The sequence below is a fragment of the Hippoglossus hippoglossus genome, chromosome 24 (assembly GCF_009819705.1).
Source record: "Hippoglossus hippoglossus isolate fHipHip1 chromosome 24, fHipHip1.pri, whole genome shotgun sequence".
NCBI lineage: Eukaryota > Metazoa > Chordata > Actinopteri > Pleuronectiformes > Pleuronectidae > Hippoglossus > Hippoglossus hippoglossus.
The window spans coordinates 3,180,078-3,201,731 of NC_047174.1; the positions used below are offsets into that span (position 1 = coordinate 3,180,078).

General features: G+C 44.2%; 1 protein-coding gene across 1 annotated transcript in view; it reads right to left on the bottom strand.

Moving 5' to 3' along the window:
• The window catches only part of LOC117758031 (exostosin-1), a 162,108-nt gene extending 144,072 nt beyond the window's left edge, over positions 1 to 18,036 (bottom strand). The window contains exons 1-3 of the mRNA XM_034579352.1: positions 17,499 to 18,036; positions 15,415 to 15,947; positions 13,408 to 14,159 (exon numbers count right to left, since the gene is read on the bottom strand). Coding sequence (XP_034435243.1) covers positions 13,408 to 14,159; positions 15,415 to 15,687 — 1,025 coding nt within the window. The 5' untranslated portion in view covers positions 15,688 to 15,947; positions 17,499 to 18,036. The remainder of the gene's footprint in view (positions 1 to 13,407; positions 14,160 to 15,414; positions 15,948 to 17,498) is intronic.
• Between the last annotated feature and the right edge of the window lie 3,618 nt (positions 18,037 to 21,654).

Here is a 21,654-nt window from a genome sequence, read left to right on the forward strand (position 1 = left end):
TGGTAGCAACAACACGACCTATTGGAGCTCACCGGTTATCTAAATCTTCGTCATCATGGTAAACATACGATTAGTCTTGTGGAACAGTCATGGTTTGGTTTGGTATAGATTAAAAAACTACCTGGTTAGGTTCAGTGAAACATTGTGGTGTAAGCAGCTCTCAAAGCTTAGAGGCAAAGACTGTTGATAACGATTGAGGACGCGTAGTTTCCACTTCCTGTCATCGTACAAGAATCAAGCTACAAGATCTTTCTGACGTAGAAACACAGACTGAGATACACAGTCAGCTAGTTGAGATAGTTGCATGGTACAAATTTAACACTGAATGTACCTCGTTGTGTTGACGGACCTAATGAGGCCACAGGGAAGTGACTGAAACCTGTCTTCTCTCAAATGACCAGCAGGGGGCGACTCCACTGGTTGTTTATCGTATCAGTTAAAACACATGAGGAGGCTAAAACGTCTGTTTGACTGAATTTCACTGAGTAACAAACCCTGGAAATACATTGGAGGTTTTCAACAGAAAGAAAAACCCCAAAGAGTGTAAGTGTGCGACAGTGCAGATGTGACAGGAGTGGAGATGACCCCCCCCCCCCCACACACACACACAGAGCTGTCACACACACACACACACACACACACACACACAGTGAGAAAGAGAAGTAGGAGGTAATAAGAATGGAGATTAGACTTTCGATTAAACTGCTTTCTTATTCTCCAGCTCTCCAGCAGCTTTGACACGGAGTGCCTGAGAAGCAGCCGCGGCCAATTCGCCTTCAGCGTTTACAAACAGAAACGACTTTGAACGCTCACTTCTGAGAGGGTGTCTGAGTTTCCAATCGGCAGCCGCAGCACTCAGAGGGGAATGTGTCAGCGCTTGTGCTGCAGGAGGCAAAATTGCGCTAGTGTGTGCATGTGCATACATGTGTGTGTGTGTTTGTGTGCGTACGTGTTTGCTCATGCATATGCATATGGAACAAATGTGTGGCGACGTGAAATAAACAAAACAAGTGGGAAGCTGTCAGCAGATAGTAGAGAGGGTCACAGGAGACGGTGGTGACGGTGTGTGCACGTGATTGCACACAAACACATGCACTAAAAAAAAAAGGCGCACACAAAGCAGGTCACGACTAAAAACAGAAGTTCGTATAAAGAGAAACTTCTGACATCACATCACAGACACGACGCTGGGTGAAGACGGAGATTCACACGTTTGCTTTCAAAACAAATCAATCAATTTACCTCCAAGGTTTTTTCGCCGACGTGTTTTCACTTGTGGAAACTTTCTGTTCTCAGCAAGAGTTTGGATGAAGTGAGGGAGCCTATATTTTATTTAGTTTTTAGTAAACAAAATGAAGTTTAACAAGGTTTTAATGATATTTCCCACTATGCAGGAACTGAATGTACGAATCTGGAGAAATTTATTAGAACCTATTCCTGAGCTGTCACCCCCAAAAAAAAAAGTTCCAGGATCCCAAAGCAAACAGACGACAGTAGAAATGAAAATGGAACTCAGTAGGGCAAGGACTCTATCTCACAATGTTCAAAATTCCTGGATTTGCCGATGTATTACCGTCCTGCGGCCGATTTAAATCCACATTTACATCTGCTAGATCCAGAGTTTTACCTGGAGAGAAGGATTCATGAATTATTCCCTGGTGAATCGGTGGAAATGTCCCAAACAGTGGCAGAGGTAAGAAAAGTGGAACCGAAGACGAAGGCTATATGTTGCGGTTTTGCAAAATTCTTGCAGTAGAAAAGAAAATATTATATATTAGACAACATACAATTATTTCCGAAATGAAATGAAAATGGTTTTGTAAGTTTGGTGATTTGCTGTCAACTGTCAACATCTGTCAAAAAAACCCCACAACAGAATCATTTGTTTTCTTTTGAATAGGAAATGTGTAACGATTAACAGTGTATTAGATGGACAGAGTATTTTTGGAGTCCTATGAACAAGTTGATTATTCATATTACAACACAAAGGAGAATGTAAAGTGACAAACTGCTCATTAGTCTCACTCCTCAGTTGTGCCTCTGTGAGCTGTGAACGCTTTTCATATCCCGCAGTTATTTTCTGCTGTTGTAGAAAATCTGACGTCTTCAATCTTTGAACGGGGGGGGGGGGTAGAAGAGAGAGAGAGAGAGGGAGAGAGAGAGAGAGAGAGAGAGAGAGAGAGAGAGAGAAGTGAGAGGGACATAAAAGTTGAGCTCCAGTGTGAGAATTAGCCACCGACACAAAATATCCAGAGGAAGTCTTGACAAGGTGTCAAACAGCCGCAGCAGCAGTTAGTGTGTGATGTGTTGCCTCAGTCAGCAGGAACAACATATGGCTCCATTAAAAATAACACAATTCAATTACTAGAACAGGTTCGATGTGCCAACACAGCAGCGCGACCAGCGACGGGAGGAGGAGGCGACTCAACTTTTATGAGTTGGGAGACAGAACGTCGGACATAAAGGGAAACGCAACATGTTAAATAAATCCTTATGACAAAGAACGAATATTAGAGTAAAATGTTCTGTGTGTTTAATGATATTTTTCTTTTGTTCAAATGTAATCATACAAAAGGTCTATGAAAGAGATTAGTGCACGTTTTGCTTCTGCTTCAGTGACGGTATATGAACGTGTTTAAATATAGAGTCTGCTTTCTCTGTGTATTTTAAACGCTGTCATGCCCTTGTTCCTGCTCGTGAGAAAAATGAAGTTAACACGTTTTATACGTTACAAAAATGAAAAAGAAACTGGGCCACTGGAGCATTAAAATTAATTGGCAACAGCTACGGAATCCATTACACATAACCCAGAGCAGGGGCGGTGGATTTAAACGCGACACAACAGGTATTTAAACAACGATATTTCAAAAAAAAGGTCAGCGTGAAATATTTGGACGCTCACAACAGAACTTGAATCACACAGAAAAGAGCCGACGGAGAAACGCTGCGTTACAAACTCAGCTGTCAGGAGCCGAAAGGCCTCGGACTATTTTCACCTCGCCAACCCCGAGGCTGGTTCTGCTCTGTGCTAATGACTGAGTGTGTTAAGGCAGCTCTGCCCTCCAGCACATCTCAGCATGTGAGGATGAACTAACAGGCGTCAAGTACACACACACACACACACACACACACACACACACACACACACACACACACACACACACACACACACACACACACACACACACACACACACACACACACGGCCATGTTTCTGATCCCAACCTTGAAACGGCCCGTTTTCAACCCACTGTCGCGCCACAGGACCGACGCCGAACCTCTCAGTGTGTCAGAGAGAGAGAGACGGAGATGTGAGGAAGAACTGAGAGAGGAAAGGAAACGAGGGAGCGGGTGAGTAAACGAGGGTGGGAAGGGAGGAAAGAGAGAGGGAACCAGGACAGAGCTGTAAAAGTGATGGAGTAAAGAAAAGAGAGGTGGATGAAAGGAAAGAGGAAACAAGCAGAGGAAGAGGTAGATGAGAAAAAGGTAGAAAATGGAACTGGAAAGACAGAAAGAAAGACAGAATGAAATATTTGAAAGGATTCAAAAAAGGGAAGAATGAAAGAAGTAATGTAAGAAGATGTGGAAGGAGGAGAGGTAACAAGCAGAGGAAGAGAAAATGGGGTAGGAAAGAGAGAAAGAAAGAGAAAGAGAGACAGAGAGAAACAAACAAAGAAGAACAAGAGATCAAGAAAGAGGAAATATGGTGAGGAGATGAGGAAAGGAGGAGGAGATAAGGAGTAAATAGGAAAGGGGGATACAGAAGGAGGAGGAAAGAGGAGGAAAAAGGAAAATAAAAACAATCAGGGGCTAATCCAGAATTTTTTTTCGCACACTTTCTTTGAAATTGCGACATTTTCACAGATTTTCCTGAGCGTGAAAATCATTGCTGCATGTGCACGAGACAAATGTCCTCATACATTTAATTCAATTAGTATCATCAGCAGCTACATATTGATGATATTGTGCAGAAACTCAGACCAACGGGAGCGTCTCCTCCTCGGTGGACCTGTGGTGCGCGGAGGCTGCGTCCCCCCCCCCCCCCGTCTCTAAACCATGACACTGCAGAAGTCCATAGGCCGAGAATAGCCAGAGGGCTTCAAGTGCAATATCACATTTTCATAATGAGAGCCAATGAGCTGTAAATCCCTGCTGACAGAGTTATGGAGTGAGGGGAGCGAGACTGAAACTATTAAACAGTCGCCTCCCTCCACCACCAGCTTCCATGTGTGTGTGTGTGTGTGTGTGTTCTCAGACACACTTTGTATTCACACGCCTTTTTTCAGCTTCAGCAAGAAAACAGCTGCATGTGACGCTCAGATTCCCCTGATCTATACGCCACCTTATTTTTAATTAAGAAGATTCCGCGTGTGTGTGTGTGCGTGTGTGTGTGTGTGCGTGTGTGCGTGTGCGTGTGTGCGTGTGCGTGTGTGTGCGTGTGTGTGTGTACAGAGCAGCAGATTTTTCTATAAGATCATAAAACCTTTATTGTTTTTATTGTGGTTAATTTGGTTGTCAGCACCTTCTGATTGAGGCCAAACTGCTGTAAGAACAAAAGGCTGCTCAGCTAAAAATATTCCTGTGGAAGAAGAATCAGAGTCTGAATCTGTTGCAGGTGAGAGCAGCTTTTTTGTTCATGCACATTCACAAACACACAAACACACACACACACACACACGTCTATAAATTGAATGAATTTTGTTGGAAACGCTGCAGAGAACGTGAACAAAATTCCTGGATCGCCACCAAACTCCTTATATTAATACTTCACTGACCCATAAAACATCCTTGAAGTTTTAATCCAGCTATAGTTTTTACGTACAAATAAAAAATACCCTCATTGACGAAGGCAACTACAACTACAACTGTCCCTGGAAGAACAACAGATGTTACGTTTGTTCGAGGATCTCGTGGCTGCAAATGCTTGAGAAGCTCCACAACAAAGAAAATGACCAACCCTCCACTTTTCAGACCATTTCTCTCAACTAAAAAGACAAATGTACATGTTGACATGTAGCAAATGAAAAGTCACACAGGAACAACACTTCCCCCGTCTCCCCCGCTCCGTCTTTCTCTTCCTTTGTCCCGACTAAAGAGCGGTTTGCGTGAAGCCTGATGGATTCACTCTACAATCCATCCTGCCACGCGGCGACACTACTTCCGCCGCCTCTCTAATTTTGTCCTCGCTCAGGATGGATGGCCAAACATCCCGGGAACGACCCGCGCACCTTTACCTCGACTCAACTGATCATCAGTTCTTGACTAACAGACGGAGAGGGGGGGGGGAGTGGGAGGAAGAGCGGCAGCGGGGAAAGACAACAAAGAAATGAGAGTGAGGTGGGTAGAGCGGCGGAAATGAGACAGCGGAGGAGAAGGAGGGAAAAGATGATTGAGTCGATTGTGTTTCTGGACCAGGTACTCGGGGAGAGAGAGGGATGTGGGGCTGAGCGTACGGCTGCAGAAAATGACCACCTTTCTTCAGACAGACGGCGTTTTTAATCCTGATGTGAGGAGCAAAGATCAAGTTACAGAAAAGGCCTCAGGAGCGAACACTTGTTGTTTTTCAGCTTGTTTGCAAACTCAGGAGGAGGAGAGGTCCTCGAAGTTCTCACAAGAAGGAAAAGTTGGATCATGTTCGGCTCCATGGCAACGAAACAAACTCCATCCATCAGCTTCGAGGGCTGCAAGCGCCAGAGACACCAGAGATGAGTGTTTGCATCCCGCGCCGTTTTGGTTCTTAGATTAATGAAACAAAAGCTCTCAGGTTATGGTTGAGGAAAGACTTTTGTTTATTTCAAATGTTAAAGGTTAAAATGAACCACTATGCCGAGTGTTTGAATCCACAAAACACATTTTGGAGTTTCAGGGGTAAAGAGCTGAAACAGCTTCAAAGTTAAAGTTTACTCTGCAGTTGAGCAGTTTCACACAGTTTAGTGTTAAATAATACATTCAACCTTAAATCCACAAGTTCTGGATTGATCAAATCTACACTTTGATTCATTCCAGAGACAAAAAGTTGATTCAATCGATGGGACAAACGTTGGAGATCAGCCGCTGTGTCCGTTTGCTGTTTTCACCGCTGATACATTGACTTCTCTTTCCCATTAAGACCGACAGAGGGTCGGCGCAAATAGATGCCGAGGCCTCTTGTCGCACTAAATGCCGATCGTGTTTGGCTTTCACACACCGAGAACAACCATTAACCTCCATTCGTCTGCTGAACGGCCTCAGTGGTGAAGTCAAACCTGATCAATAGAGACTCTCTTTACCCTCCAACCAGCCTTGGCAGAAACCTTCGATGTATTGATGCCGTCTTCTGCTGCCTGAGGAATCTGCAGGTGCTAAAAGACTCTCACACACACACACACACACACACACACACACACACACACACACACACACACACACACACACACACACACACACACACACACACACACACACACACACACACACACACACACACACACACACACACACACACACACACACTCCATGGGTATCGTTTGTCCAGATTTATTATTTTCATCAGCATATAAAACACGTTACGATTGTTATTTATAAGTCCCAATAACTTTTATATTATTTTTTCATTGGCCGGGTGTGGCCAAAGGGGAACAGTGCGTTTGCAACTCGTTCTTTTTTTTTCAGCTTCCTGCAGCTCGGCTCGGTTGCATAAGAAGAAATATGCACAGAGAAAAATGAACTCTGAAGTAAAACATAAGACAGAAATATTTACAGGCCTCTAAAAAGCACTGGAAAGCAATTGTGTAAATGTATGTCCTTAAAAAAATTGCTGAAAATCCTATTTGTTGGGTGTGGTTATTAATGCAAGACACGACATCACAGCTCCACAAAGGGGAAGCCAAATTGTATTGATCGCCCCCTGGTGGCTGGCAGCAGTATGGGTCATAAACCCTGCCTCCTCCAGCAGTCGTCCACCTTTATTTACAGTTGATGGTTTAAACAGGTTTTGATTTGTTTCTTAATCAACCCTCGTTTTTGGATGCAGATAAAGATTTCACTCAAGATTAATGCAGTTGCAGCATCACAAAATATGCAATATTAAACTTCCTTTTCTTCCTGTGCACATGTGCATCCTCACAAACAGGCACTGGCTGCTTTTTGTTTCTTTAATTAGGAGCTGGAGTCGGCCACACATCAAAGTCCTTTCAAAAGTCCTGATTTGGGCTCCTGGAAACTGGCAGCCGCCGTTATTATTCCTCATGGCGCTCTTCATCATGACTTGCATCAGAGATGCACTGAGACAGCAGTAAAACCTTTTCCACTGTTTAGTTTAGCTCGGCAGGCGAGCGGGGAGGTAAAGAAAAAGAAGACGAGCGAGAGGAAGGGAATGAGGGAGGAAAATAGACGAGGATGGAAGGAGGAGGAGGAGGAGGAGGAGGAGGAGGAGGAGGAGGAGGAGAAAGGAAGAGAGAGATGAAGGTGAAGTGAGGGGGAAGTAGAGTGAGGGAGATAAGCACCAACAAGGAAAGAGGACATTGACTTTTGATGTGCTTTAATAGAACATCTCACAACAAGGCCGGGAAGAAATGACTAAAAAAAGAACACACACACACACCACTTACTCTACACACGCCACTTCCTCTGCTACACACAGACAGCGCCTGCCACCCATATGACCGCAGCTGACGTTTAAATTAATACACTCAGACCCTTTTCTCCTGTCACACATATTGAATTCTGCAGCTGCCAAACACTCACAGATGTGACAGCAGCTGCGTTTCCATCTGTGTGTTTTCACTGGGACGCGCATCACATTAGAAACGCTGCTCAGAGGAAGCACGTTCTGACTTATTAATTCAGCGTCTTTTATGTGATGTAAACATGTCTGTTGAATGAAGTCGCTCTGGGGTTTTATGAATATCTGCCCGTCAGGATCAGAGCAGGGACGTATTTGTGCTGTACATCATATCCTCTCATCACAATAATGGCAGCGATGACGCACCTCAGTGTGTCGGAATTCACCGCTGTCCTATATCCAGGCGCTGAAACACGCCAATGCTCCAGAAAAACAGGGATTGTATTATAGCCTCATCCCAGAGCCCGACGTCTGGATGGTGCATGCAGGGTGTGTATTATTGTATATAAAAACGACACAATGCAACACAGCTGCTGGTGTGTGTGTGTGTGTGTGTGTATATATGTTTTTGTGACTCTATTAGTTTAGCTGTCAGACAAAGCCTTTTATTTAAGGTCCACTCCTAAATTTGTTTTATGCTTTCCTCTGCCCTCACTATGCATGTGGGTGCGACGGCTCTGCGGCAAACTTGAAAACAATTCCAGTCAAGGTTGGAGACAGAAGCCTCCCACGGTTCGGTGTTGAACAACAAAAGAACTGTGATTTGTGGATATGGGATATACAAATAAAAACTGATTGATTGATTGATTGATTAATTTATATTTTAGGTCTCATGCCACGAAAAAAAAACACCACAAGTGAAAACTTTTCTTTAAATCCTCAACAGAAGTAGAACACGGATAGAGGTCACAAGACAAGGTCAAAGTCTTGTATACGGCTTGAACATGTGCGGTCAAGGAGCTGAATCGAGGACATATTTGAAAACTGGCACGGTAATATGCCATTTAAAGGTTTTAATAGAAATTGATGTATTGGATGTTGAGGACAGATGAATGGATGTTGAGGGCAGGGGTGAAGGTGTAAGAGGTTTTCTGTTGGGATGGTCTGGAAGGACATACTGAAGACTGAGACGTGTGTGCGCTACAAACTGAATATGAAGGGAGGTGAGTAAAGACGATGGACGGAAGTGGTTTGGGAAGGTGAATGAATGAAGGGAAAGAAAAGAATGGTTCAAGAAATCTGAGAGAAACAGAACCAGATAGACGAACAGTTGTACGACGGATTTACAGGTGATTAGAGGCGGGTTTGGGGCGTGGCCTAGCTCCTGAAGCGGATCGAACTACTTAACTTCATTTATTGAACCAGAACAGTCCAATTAGCATATTCATGTCATCATCGTGTTTTCATTCCTTCCATAACTTTTAAGGGATGAAGTTTTTCAGGATCCAAGATGCAGACAGAATTTGCGAACAAAGGCAGTTAAAGTGTAGTGAGGAGTATTTAATGTGGGTAGACAGGCTAACAGAAGAATCCACACAAAGTGAAACAAGGACCGAAGATGAAAACATTGGAATCACCAGGGAGCCGAGCAGAAGCACGAAGTTGCACTGAAGAGACAAACAGATGGACAGACAAAGAGGACGGGGAGCACGGAGACTAAATGCACGAGGGACACAGGGACTGTTGGACACAGGTGAAACACGTCAGGTTGGGGCAGAAAAATCACACAAGCAGGAAAAAGAGACAGAGTGAAACATCAGACACGCAGGGTTAAGAGACATCAAAACAACACAAAAACAATAAATAATACGAGTTTAAAAGAGGCAACGTAAGGTCGCTAATAGCTTAGCCACACTAAAACAGATTTCAAAGGTCCAACGATAAAGATCATTTTACCACTGGAGTGACGACAAAGCAGCCACAAGCTACATCTGATGGCTGATTCCAAAGAAGTTGTAATCAGAAGGTGGTGGAGACCAAACTAGAGATAACATAAACACAGGCCATTTAGCAAAATGTCAGACGAGTGTATATATTTTCCCATTTAACTGATTTCTTCAGTCTCCAAGTAGCCAAACATTCGTTACTACATCATCAGGGTGTTACCGTGTTTTTGACCGTTCCTGCCAGTTTATCACCACGAAACTTGAGGCCCTTTCGAAGCTTAATCGTTTCCACCTTCCTGTCTAACACTCCACGCTATGTACTTGTTGTTTTATTTGCCTCAACTGTCTTGATAAACAACTCCATGGACATGTATCTTGTCTTGGAAAAACAAGTACATGGTTTATTAAAAGCCAGTTTCATCGTTGCCACGTGGTCGATAAGTAAAGTTGAAGGAGGGAAAGAGAAAAAAAAAGCTAAAGAGCTAAAATAACTTCAAGGTCCTACAGAGACGAAACAAAGCGAGGACATCAATGAGCGCAGAGACGAGATGAAGGGAAATGTTTATGGATTTACAGTCAGACACCTCTCATCCGCATCCCTCTTTCTTCTTCCCTTCTCTCCGTCGGCCATGAAAGACATGTTGAAAGACGCGGCGGCGATCTGAATTAATCATTTTAACCGCCGCTGTGTAAACGGAGCCCTGCGATATCAAACATTCTTCGGGGAGACACTTCTGTGCGGCGAGACTCTAATTGGTTTAGCGAGCTGTTATCTTTGTACAGTAAAACAGTTCCATCCAGCGCCACTCAGTGGGAGGTGAGATCTCTATCTTCCCCCCTTCATTCACAGCTTAATTCAATTGGAGGGCAATTATCGACCACCCCGAGGCTTCAACATCCTTGTTGGTTTCTGTTCCCATCAGGGAGCCTCGCAGCAGGACCCCCCACCACCACCCCCAGCCCCTCCTCCACCAGCACTGGGTGATGTCTGTATCGATGTGCCGTGTGTAAAACACCAGAACAGGCAGCTGCAAACGGGCGAGAAGCCCCTTTTCAGCCACAAGCTCCAGATTCAAAAGATTGTGGAGCCGTGTGAGTTCACAGATGAAAAGGGTTAGAGAGGCTCTCAGGTCCTTGTGGGTAGAGAAGAAGGAGATGGGCTCATTCCTTCAGGCGGATGCAGCAGATTCAAGGTAATGACCAGTGCTGGGCAAGATGCTCAAAGACACTGAAATACAGGTAATGTTTGGCTTTGTGTTAAATACTGAGTCAAACTAAATGTGAGGCTCATTTCCGACCCTCAGTTTCCCTCCTGAGACTTTAAAACGTCCTGTGACTTTGGATATTTGTGACCTTGAAAAGGTTAAGTAGAGCATGACTGTAACACTGGTTCCTAAATATAGTTTCCTCAATTTTAACTCCTGTTGATGTGATGATGTGATTATTTCCTTTTCAAGCATTAATCTCCTCATTCAGCGTTTTTGGTTAAAGCCTCCAATATGTGACATTTTTCATATAAATATCAATTGACCGTGTGTTTACTTTGTTCACGGACACAGATGAAAATGAACAGACTGCATCAATCACAGCTCATGTGTGAGAAGGGAGAAGATACGTGATGAAGACGAGCGGAGAAAGAGAGAAGAAGATGAAACAGGAGCAGGAACACGGCTCAGTTCTGAGTTCTTGAAAACTTCTGTGTTTCTAAAAACGTTGCGTACGGCGCCGTCCTTGAAATAAGCTGTTAAATAAACTCATTGGATCAATGACAAATGGGGATGAGAGGAGGGAGAGAAATGAGAAATTAAAGCACTACAGAGCGATAAACTCAGTTCCGCTGTGAGAATAAGCTCTTTGATTTTGGTATTGAGCATCAGAAAATGCCAGACTGAGGCAGACAATGGACTAATGCACTATTTATTTAGTGGTGGAGCCTCTCAAGCACTTTAACCCTTTGACTTTTAAGCAGCAGATTCTTCAAAATAACACATTTCAGGTGAATCGTGTCACCTCAATGAGACTAAAACCATTTGTTCTTCTTCTCCACAAAAGCTGCTCGACAACAAACGCATTTATGAATGAAAACATCTGGTTAATTCACAGTTTGCCGACAAAGAAAAACGCGTCACTACTAAGTTGTTTGTGAAAAGACCAATTAAGGCAAATGGGGATTTTTAGAGCGTCAGAGTCACAGATAGCGTTTCAGATTTTATTCTGCTTTGTGGAAATGTGGTTTTCTGTCTTTTAGCTTTAACTTGAGACAGTTTACATTCACATGAGATGAGAAAAATGGGAAATATGATCCGTTATGTCCATAGCTCCACATTTTAAGAGAACGAAAATTATTTAACTACTTTAAAATACATTTTAATAAAGTCACATTCCCTCGAACCTGGTTGTAAATAATTTGCAGCTACCGACCGAAGGGTTTCTGGCAGAGTTTTATATCCGAGGCTCCTTCAGTGCTGCTTCTCATGAGAGACGAAATTATTACACTTCTAATTTTACAGAAAATATATAATTAAACTGAAGGGAAAACAGGAGCAGATTGAACTTGTCAAGTTCATCACGAGATGACAACTTGCATGTGTGGATCTGTCGGATTCTACAGTCAGCGAGTGGCGATAATCAATCAGTCACATTCAATCACCATCAATCAAACTTAACGGGAGTTAATCAGAGCAGCGTGTCTCAAAAAGAAAATATCAGGATCAACGCTGCTGATCACCTTCATTTATACTTTTCTGTCCAACGTCCTCCTGGGTTTATACAAGGAAACAGTTGAGGAGCTTCAAGGACTGGACCATAGACTGTAAATAAATAAAGATGGACAACCACGATCCAGAAATGAAGCCAAATTATCCTGCACACAAAAAGTATATAATGCGTATATGTGTTTTTTTTTTAAAATGCAAGTCGATAGAATCCATTCCTATTGCAGACAAAATCCAGATGTTAGCGAGAGTTAGTGGGTTTTTTGACTATTGGAAAAGGGGCTCTATACTGCAGCCAGCCACTAGGGGGCAGTCAAGATGTTTTGGCTTTACTTTTGGGGAGCTGCCCTGTCGTCCATCTTTACATACTGCCTGCGGCGCTCACTCATTTGCAAGTTTCTGGATCCCCCAGCGATTTATTCTTTCCAAACCTAAAATATGCAACAGATGTCACTCGGGGCAACACATCTGGGATTTCTGTTCACATCTCGTTTCCCCCGACTTTCAGCTGTCGCTAAAATTTTCAAAAGGTGAACTTTTCACGGCTCAGATCACTTCTCTCTCGACCAACTGCTGAGCTTTTCCTTTTCTCGACAGTCGATGCCTCTTCTCCTCCTCTGCTCCCTTTTCTCTCTCTCACACATACACAAACACACACACACACACACACACACACACACACACACACACACAGACACACACTTGCATGTTTGGAGCGTTTTGTCCCTGGAGCACAGCAACAGCGAAGCCCCAACTCCCCTGACAACTGTGAAATATGTACTTGAAAGCATCGAAGCTGTTTTAGCTCAAATAAAGACGAGACGCTCCCCAACAATCTCAAGCAGGAGAGATCTCGGCCATTAAACATGAACACACACACGCACAGGAAGCACTGTAGCTGAGCTGTAATGGTGCACAAACACGCTGCATTCGAAATAACCAACAGCAATAATAAGGTAACTGACACATGTCGGCTCAACCGAAGGCTCTCTGCCCTCAGTGCACGACAGAGGAGCAGCGACAAGCAACTCTGCAGCGACCAAACAAGAAGGAATGTCAGAAAATCACAGGTATTTCTTCACAGGAGTTATGTGATTTCATAAAACTTGGACAGCACCAAGAAAACCAATATCTCCTGACCCTCAAATTGAAATAAACGCCAGCCCAGAAGCAGCAGAGACGATGAAAAGAGCTGAAAACTTACTTTGAGTATTCTTCATTATCCCGGTCACAGCGAGAGTCCTTGTGCTTCTCCCAGTCTTTGCCGTGTTTGCACGTGGTCAGCAGGATAATATCTTCCGCGTTGTGGATGTGATACAGAGCGTTCCTGGTCTCAGACCCTATGCCAGTGAGGTACCGCTTCCCTTTGAAAACCAGCAGGTATTTCCTGGAGGGCGGCGCTTCGCTGAGAGTCAGATAACCTATCCCCCCTCCTTTCAGAGGGTGATCCTTGGAGAACAGAGGGATGGAGATATCAAAGTTTGGTCGGAAGTTGACCACGTCAGCGCTGGCCTTGGCCAACATGGCCTGGCCCACCTCGAAGCCCAGATCCTCTGTGTAGTCCGGCCAGGTGCCAGAGTAGAGGTTGAAAATGAGGTGGTTCCTGCCATCGTTCCACGTCGGCAGGCTCTGGATGCGGGACCTGACGTTCTGCACGAACTGGGCGGAGAGCTGGTCCCTGTCCAGCGTGTCCACGGCCAGAATAAAGAGACAGGCCTTCGAAGGGTCCGTGGTGTGGAAGCGAGACTCTTCCACGGACGCCAGGATCTTCTGGTAGGTCTCGGAGATCTCGTCCCCTCTCTGCGGAGGGTAGACGTAAACCCTGAAGCCCGACTGGCAGCGAGCGAAGTCGAAGCAGGTTTCCATGCGGCAGCGCTTGTTCTTGTAGATGTTGTCGCGGATGGCCCGTCGCTCCCGAGGGGAGGTGTGCTGGTGGTGGAGCTGAGGACTGTCCTCCTGTAAACACACACACAGAGTTATCACCATCCAAAGTACAGTAACTTTACATTGCTCATCTTTTCAGAGTTAACTTTATCCAAAATATACATAAATTGAGGAGTTCTTCATGGTTTCACTAAACACTTTAGCCGTGAATTGCTTTTCTGTGACTCATTTCATTTCATTGATCTGTCACATGACTGAGCTGCAGCTCTTCTGCTAACCCTTCCAGATGAGGAGACGAATGGAGATTGCATTTGATTTCTCTAAAACAGTGGAACTCTGTTACACCTTCACCGTTTAAAGCGAGGCAATTTCAACTCGCGGCTCCGTGTCACAGCTCGTAGACGTCGGTGGTTGTGCTCAGGCTGCACCGCATCAGGGCGACCATGAAGCTTAATGGTTGAGGCGTTCAAATCCTGACCCTGGGGACCTTTGCTGCGTCTTTCTTTCTTTCCCAATGTTCCCAGTCTCTTTACACACAAAGCATGAACAGATCCACTGAGTGAATCCAACAAGGGCTTCAGCAAAAAACTGCAGGATTGTTCTCGAGTTTAGATTTTCACTGCAACACAGGGTTTCCAGTCAAATATGTGGAAGTACACGTACCTGATAAGTTGTTTTTTAATATACTGTATTTATGATGTTTTTCTTTACAACGCGATTGTTGCATCAAAGGAAACTAATTAAACTTCTTTTATCTCATCTTGATTCTGTCTCACAGTTCTGTTAATGCCCTTAATGCCCAAATAACGTATATATATATATTTTCCCACTTTCTTTAACGTTGTGAGTTTTTTCAACATTTTCTTTGATTTCTCAGAGTTAATTCATGGATCTTAATTAAAAAAGACCAGGCATGTTTAGGGGACTGATATTTATGAGTTATGAGCAATTTGGTGCAGATTCAAATAAAAATCCAAAGAATAAAAGAGCAGGGGAAATAAAGTTATTTGTTTAATCATCTCATCTTGTTCCTTCGAGCTTTGAATCCAAACAAACTCATCATTCATCTGCGAAACCACCAGAAATGATCTAATAGAGCTGTGGGTTAGAATGAAAATGTATCGTCCTCTCTTGATAACTTGAAATAACACAAAGAGAAAGGGCCCCACTGCGTCATAACTACTCATATTTGATGAGAATATTTCACTGTGAATGTGAATGAAGGACTTATACTCTGGTATCTGAGTACTTCTATCACAACGTCCTTTTGGTTTTCAGCTAATGAAGCAGGTGAGCATTTCTTTTCCTCTAAGCGGATCCAGTCTACCTCCTGCTCTCCCCCCTCCAGGTACGGTTCCAGCAGCTCCGTCGACTCCGGCCAGTGCCTGGGGGGTCGGGACGGACTCCTCTGGGGCTGGTACACGTCCTGGTTCTGGTGGAAGTACTCCTGCTGATACTGGTGGTACTGCGGGTCCTGGGGTAACTGGCGGTACTGGTACGGCTGCTGCTGGAACTCCCCGATTTGCAGACCCCACAGGTAGACGAGGAAGAGAAGACCGGCCCCCACAGACACGAGCAGGTACCGCTTCTTGGCCTGCATGTGTGCTGCGGGGGGAGGAAGAGGAGGAGTTCAGGGGGCAGAGGTGAAGAGGATGAGGGGAGGAGAGAGGACAGGAGGGAGGAACAGGAGGAGAAGGAGGTGAGGAAGGGGAGGATAAGGGTCAGTCAATGAGAGGAGGAAAGTAAAGGAGGAAAAGAGGAGGAGATGAGGAGGAGGGGAGCAGGGAGGTCGACACAGGTCAGCTTGACCCACTGGGCGGCCTCTCTATCCACAGCTCGGCATTGTGGGATCTGGAGTCACTGAAAGAATAAAGAGATTAACAGTAAGTTAGTCAGCATTTTCAAAACAAAGAAAACTTTACACAATAGAAAACCAGTGTAAAGTCATTGTATTATAACTGATAAAGGTTGTGTCAGATTAGATCTTCATTAATCCCTGTTGGAGTATAAACCCCATCTCCAGTTTTATTAATGACTTCCCATTACAAATCCTTGTGAATCATCATAAATCAGTGAATCAAAATGATTTAAATGCAGTGAGCAGACAAGCACCACGAAATTCATCTTATTTAATCTGTAATTATTCCATTTAATTTACTGTTATCTGGGCTTTAATCTCCATCAATGACAAAGCCGGTTTTCATACAGATTATTTACCTCATGCAACAAATTCACAGAACTCAATTTCATTCTGCCGATTCAGCATCGACTGTGCAGCAATTTGTTACAGCACAACTTTCTGTTAACAGTCGATTCAGTGCATCGACAGTCTGCAGGTTAAACGTGTTTGATAAACTTCAGGGTTTCTGAATGGAGTTTGGTTTACAGAGCTGGAAACCAACAACCAGCGTGGGCAGCTTTCACCCTCTAATTCTCCTCCTCTTGTAAATATCATTAGTTTTCAAATGAAGCCGATAAAACAGATAACGGTTGTGGCTCCTCTGAAATCATGAGTTTGCATCTTGCAAATCATCAGTCGTTGCCCGACTCCGTCAAATGTTTTAAATGCAGATGAACAGACACAATCTGAAGTATATAAATCAAGGATTTTATGTTATTTAATCCCTATAATCTTATTTATCGTCACCTAATGTCTATAAACGACAATCACAGATTATTTTTACTTCAGCAAAATTAAAAGAGTTTGTGTTAGATTGTGTTTGATAAGCAATGCAGCACCAAACCACAGGGTTTCTCAATGGAGTTTGGTTTACGTGCAGGAAATCTTATTAATTCTTATCCAACATTCACAGATTACATTTTTAATAATCAACAAAGCTCAGTTTTAATTATGCCGATTCAGCATTGATGCGTTCCTGCAAAGTAGCACAGCTTTTACCAATATTTATAAGGTTTATTTGATAGAGACAGATTCAATGTACAAACTGAAAACAGCCGTCCAATGCAGGTATAAATATATATATATTGCTTACATTTGTTCTTATATTGTACTGCTTTAACACAGTATTTTGCTTGGGATCAATGTACATCTATCGGAGGATTATAAAGGTGATGATCACAATATACAATAAAGACCATATAAAAACATTACATACTAGAACTCATGGGAACAAGTTTGTTGCTGAATAGTCAGGATTTGGTTAAAAGGAAAGTTTGCATTAATTGTCATAGAATCAAAGCATCAATAGAATGAAGCAGGAGGTTCAAATGGTTGTTTGATCAGCTGCAGCTCTAAACTGCAGGTTTCTGAATGGAGTTTGGTTCACAACCAACAAGCAGCATGGGCAGCTGTTACCTCCTGAGCTCTTCTATGTACTATTAGATGTTTCCACATGTATTTATCTCTTTTTAATTATCGGTGACATGTTTGTATCTCTAACTGGAACCTACCTGTTCCCGCGGAACACCTGTTTTCCCGGGAAGGGATCTCGGTGTCCGCTGCTCGTCCCTCCAGCCTGAGCAGGAATCCTCCACAGTTTGGAAAAGCATTCTCCAAGTTTCTCCAACAAACGCATCCACCGATTTCTATACAGATGTGTTTAAACCACGTGCAGGGGACTTCCACTGAGCCACACCGGGTGCGCTGCCTTCATCCTCCTCCGCGTCCCGCAAACTTTCCCCATGCACCGAGGACCTGGAGGGATTTTACGCGTAAAGGAGGCGCAGGTCTCCGCTGCGTGAATTCAGGTGCCGGAACAGCCGCGGTAACACCGACAGCATCCATCCAGAACGAGCTGCTGCGTTACACCAGGCGCGTACATCTCCAAATCTACAACTGCGCATACATCCAGAGGGGGGGAATCCAAACTTTGGTGTTTAAATCCTCAGCGTCGCCTGTGCGCAGCGGCTCATAGGCAGAACGAGGCAGGAACCATCACCTCAGGTAAGTTGAGGAGACGCCGGCGCACCTGATCCAGAGAAATCCTGTTACGGGGGGGGGGAACTGAGGCTCCTGTGGGTTATTCCATCCCGGCTGCGAGCTGCTAACACGCCGGCTGTCTCCACGTTTCCATCCTCAGACCCTCAGTTGGATGTGGGCTGCGCCACCGTGCAGCAGCAGCAGCAGCAGCATCAGCAGCATCAGCAGCAGCCTCCAGCAGCAGCATCAGCATCACAGCGCCGACACACCAGACAGCATCATCAGCACCAGGCTGCTACACGCTGGAGGCGACCAGTGCGCGTGCATGGGGCGTCATTTGGCTCCGATAAACGTGGGGGGTTCGCCACAATCCAGAATCTCTCGGACTGTGTTTGCAGTTCTGCTCGGGTCCAGTTCAGGAAAATTGTCACAAAGCCACAAACACTGCGAGGAGAAGTCCCGGAGGAGCGTTCAGGATCAGAACACTGCCTTCACTGATTCCGATGCACGAACCAAACTCCACTCAGAAATCTGCACATTTCAGTTTATCGTGCGTAATATGCAACAAATGGTCCTAAATTGTTTAAAAAACTGGGATTTGCAAACACACGCAGGCATTTGAGGATGACTCAGATTTAGCAGTGTCATTTATTGAGCTGTTGTGTGTGACAGAATCCAATGTGCATTTTGATATATTTCATTTTATCTAATCATTATAATTACACAATCTGTGTTCATACCCTGCAGCATCAATATGGAACCTTTGTTTAAGTCCTGTACCCCCACGTCCACTTTCTCCATTTTATTCCCACTAAAGTTAAAACATATTTTAGTTTCATGAAGTGCTGCTTTGTTCATAATAAATCATAATACGTTTGAAAAGTTGTTCCATCGATCAAGAGGCTTTCCAGTAGAGTTTGGTTTGTTTGACCTCAAGGGATCACGGAGAACCTGGTGATCTTCAATGTCTTCATTGTTCTAGCTCGAGCTTCATAGAGATCTGACTCTTTAGAAGCCAATGAGCACTTTTAATTAAGCCTCAGCTCATTAAATCTCTTAATGATTGGAATATTTGGCCCAATAAATTCACTTTGACCGTCCGGCCACTGATCTCCGTCTCCCCCTCGTCTTCCTCTTATCTGGACGGATGCCACCGAGCAGATAAAACGAATCTGACCGTGATTTAAATAGATGTCACTGTCTCATAAATTACAGAGGGAGGTTGCAGATGTTGTTGTGGCTCCACTCACAGGAGCATCAGGCAGCACACAGCGCCATCTTGTGGTTATGTTGCAGCCCACACTACGGCAGAAGTAGCTCCAGCTCAACTTATTAGGGTGAAGTAACTTAATTTCAGTTTGTAATGAGACAATAATCAGTTAGTTTGACCTGCAGTACTTCAGAAACAGGGACGTTGATCTAATCTTTAGCTGTGGTTTGATCTCAATGCTTTGGATTGTTTCACAGCCTGATCTTCATCTTCTTCTTTCCTCACGAGTCCATAAACTGAGCTGTAAACTGCTGGTGTCGTTTTGTGTGTTAACAGCTTCTTCTGGTGCCAGAGCCGGAGTTTAAACATCTGTATAAATCCCTCCACTTTTAAAGAGTTGATGAATCGTGAACCAATAAAGGTTGTGGATTTATTTTAGTGCTTGAAAAACGCTGCCTGTAAGAACGACTCTTTTTAGATGAACTTCTGCAGCAGATCAAAACCAGCTCACCAGAATCTAACGTTTTATTTCTAAGTACCTGTTAGTGTGATAACTCTGAACCACTTGGACGATTAGGAGAAGAGAGAGAGACAACTTTGATCCGTCTCCATGTCTCAGTCCGTCGCTTCAGGTCCTCAACTTCTCACCGTCAATCCAGAGGCTTAACCTCCCTGAAGTCTTATCTCCTGTTACAGCTCCTCAGAGGAGACGGGGATCCGGCTCTTTAATTATCTCGTATTCAGATTATGTTCCGTGTTTGATTCACTGGATTACAGACACAGATCTCATGATGCTGAGATCTCACCTCTGCCCTGTGAGAGAATTAAAGATACTGTAGATCCTGTGTAAGATTATTCTCTTGCTAAATGACACCTCAAATCTTTTCCTTAGAAACCAAGTTGCTGAAGCCATCACTTATAAACAAATTAGTTACAATCAGCTCTAAAAAGTGTAGCTTTAAATGGGAACTGGTCAATTTTGAACCAATACAGACATTTAAATGATTAACATGCACACGTACTAAATAATGTATATTCCTGTCACACCGGATCCTTTTCCTTTGCTTTTATGTGCAAACATTATAAAGAGGAAATACACACATTTTGTTTCTAAAACACATGAACACATTAAAGTGTGAACAACAACTTCCCACTAGTTTGCTTTGCTTTGATTCCTTAGTTCGTCACCCAAGTTAATTTCAAGTAATTAAAGTTTATTTCTTTGTCCTCTGTAACTGTCTAAACTTAATATTTGTTTGTTTGAGTTACCTGGGGTCATGGGGGGGGGCACTTCCTGGTTCAGCCAAAGTCTTGGCAGAGGGGGGGGGGGGCGGACTCTTACATACTGGAGGCAGCTGATTGGACTGAACCATGTGCTGCCCGGTCATGGGGGGGATTTGAGTTTGGAAAGTTCTCCTTTGCATTTAGCTGTAATTAGCGTCTTGTGTCCTTGTAGGATATAATTTTCGTGGACGGGGGCTGAACGTTTCGCCCGTGAGGTGAAATAATGGGCAAAAAAACCCCGAGTCAACCACTTCCTGTTCCTCTTTAAGCTCGACGCTCTGAGGTAATAACTAAAGGTGACTCACACGAGTACATCAACATTTTTATCGACTCATCTGGACCACAGCGGCTGGTCATTAAGACGACAAGGTTTAGATTTTAGTCGTAAAATCAACCGGAAACCATAAAAAATAACGAGGGGGACAAAAAATAGGGACATTATTTATGTCTGCGTCCTCCTGCCCGATGCGTCCGATCGCCTCCAGAGGTCGAGCTGATTGGATCGTCACTGCGTCTTTGAGCCCCAACACCTTGTGACGCAGGTGAATCCAGTTGACGTGCACGGAGCGGTTCGATGCCCTCGGTGGAACGGTGGGACCCTCCGGCACCTTTTCACCGGGACGCTGCTCCCGGCCTTCAGCGGCAGGAGCCTCATCTGGAGTCTCTGTGCTTCTTGGGGCTGAGCTCTGTTGGAAGTAGTTCGGCTTCACTGGCGTCACAGAGACTTTCCACAAACGTGTTTCTGAAGATAAAACACTGACATTTGTTTTTATCCAACGGGCGAAAAACATCGTCTGTGTTGAACTGAAGCTTTCATGACCTGTTTCACCTCTAAAACTCTTTCAATCAACAGAAATTAAATACGTTTTTTGGTAGATCAGAGGAAGCGTTCGTCTCTCAGTGTCTTCTCCTGCCTCGTATTTGCACTTTGAGGTCCTCAGCTTGAGCCCATTAGCTGCTGAATTCAGCTCAGACCAGAAACTGGGAGTAAAAGCCACTGAAACAACGAGCAGACGTGTGCAGCTGCTCTGTTGATCCTCGTTTCACTCCTGCAGTCGACCGTTGTGCAGCCGGGTTCCTGAAAAACGCTCAAAGCGAAGCCTCTGTTGACAGTAATGGTGTCGATACGTGCACTGTTAACACTTCACAGAGCTTCGGTCCATTACTGCTCCAGACTCTAGTAGTTATGGATA